The 1,800-nt window shown below is 38.8% G+C and overlaps 1 protein-coding gene across 1 annotated transcript in view; it reads left to right on the top strand.

Moving 5' to 3' along the window:
* Positions 1-1,800, top strand: part of UBQLN1 (ubiquilin 1) — a 29,757-nt gene that overhangs the window by 22,336 nt on the left and 5,621 nt on the right. The window contains exon 11 of the mRNA XM_010725784.2: positions 1,250-1,254. Coding sequence (XP_010724086.2) covers positions 1,250-1,254 — 5 coding nt within the window. The remainder of the gene's footprint in view (positions 1-1,249; positions 1,255-1,800) is intronic.

Here is a 1,800-nt window from a genome sequence, read left to right as displayed (position 1 = left end):
TGGTGTGTGTGTGTGTATTAAAATTTGTTTAAACATCCTGTCTTGTTTACAGAAAATTATGTATAGTTTTCTGTCATGGTTTGATGAAATAGTTCAGTTGATATCTTGTGTCTTGAAAAATTACATATAAACAGTGTGTTTTTGTGTTCATAGCTGTAACATTTATCATTTCAAGTGCTTGTTCACTCTGGAGTGTTTATGATGTTGTTACTTTGTGATAGGAGATATCACTGTAATCCAAAAACTGCAAGGGAGTTGTATTTCTTTCTCAGTTCTGTCAAGGTTAGCTAGTATTCTGAGGATGGAAGAACTTTTGTTTTATTCAGTGAGGTTCTGTTAGGTTGGTTCTGATAGTTCCGAGTAGCAATATCTTTTATTGATTTGGAAGATGCAGATTTGGGTGTTGGTGATTTTCCCTTCTTTCTCTCCTTACCATTCATAGGTGGAGTGGAGCTTTCAGTCAGCGTAGTGGTACTGATTACCAGTAGTGCTTCTGGTGCCTTTTTCCTGCATAGAGAGATTGTGCTTCACTGGTACTCCAGGAAAGATGAAAACTAGTCAGTGCTTTTAGGATAGGCCCAAGTGGTTTTTTCTTGATGTCCAGCTAAATAACCAGCTAGGTTTGTGATTTTCCTGCCTTTCTGGCCTATGCTGTCATCTGTAGTTTTCTTATAGGATGCCTATCTCAGAGGTAGGTGCAATCCCTCCAGTAACTCCAGAGCTATGCAATGTTGGACCTGTTTGACAATGAAGAGGGACATGCATCCTTAGTTTCTTCTGGCAAGATTGTCTTTGATCCCTCCTTGTGACTTGGCTGATTTGCAGAAGCATATGACTGGTGCAAAGTATGTTGTTGTTACAACTTTTCTTTTTTATCTTTAGCTATATAAGTAATCGGTACCACTCTTTTTCTCATTGAAGCAAATTTCCTCTTTCCTTTCAGCCTTGGCCACACAGTCTATTTAAAACAGACCTTCATTTTTCTCTGTTCACTGCTTCGAAGTGTGGTTTCCCCTTTTTCCAATTTCTGGTTTGTTTTTGTTGTTGCTTTTTTTTTTTATTATTATTTTATTTTTTTAAATACTTGACAATATTTAGAGAAGGCAAGAAGAGCTGTGTTCACATACTGTTCCAGGGATGTGTTAAGAGCATTTGCCAGTGAAGACTGAGGAAGGTCTTGGCCCTCGTGATTCCATCCCTACACAACCTAGCAGCATCCCTATACTCTTCCCAGGTTGCCTGTCCCTCCTTCCACTGCCTGATCATTTTCTTCTTGCTCTTCAGTTTGGCCAGCAGGCTCTGGTTCAGCAGTGCTGCTCTCTTGCATTCTTTTCCTGGCTTCCTGCACCTGGAGATGGAGATCTCTTGTGCCCTAAGGAAAGCTTTCTTAAAGATCTGACAGCTTTTGTCTGCTCCCTTGTCCTTCAGAAAAGTTTCCCAGGGGTTTTTGTTGACTAATGTTTGGCACTTCTCTGGGAGGTACAGAAGAAACTGTGTTTCCCAACCTCTTGTTGCTTTCTCTGTCTCCAGAGAATTCATGACTTATGCAGAAAGCAAAATGTTTGCTTGAGGAAGATGCTGAGTGTTTTTTTTTCTGCAAGCTGAATGATGAGGAAAAGTTGTGAATCTAGGAGGAAGTGGCTTTAATAAATTGTTTTTCAGTTCTGTCCATACAGAATTTATATTACTTGGTAATTAAAATTGGATCCACTTCTTTGTAATACTGTTATTTTCAATTTGAACTATGTATCCTTTCCCATGAATTCCTGAACTGGAACAACTAAATATATGCTAAAAAAA

The sequence above is a fragment of the Meleagris gallopavo genome, chromosome Z, assembly GCF_000146605.3.
Source record: "Meleagris gallopavo isolate NT-WF06-2002-E0010 breed Aviagen turkey brand Nicholas breeding stock chromosome Z, Turkey_5.1, whole genome shotgun sequence".
Classification (NCBI taxonomy): domain Eukaryota; kingdom Metazoa; phylum Chordata; class Aves; order Galliformes; family Phasianidae; genus Meleagris; species Meleagris gallopavo.
This window is presented reverse-complemented; position numbering and strand designations above follow the sequence as displayed.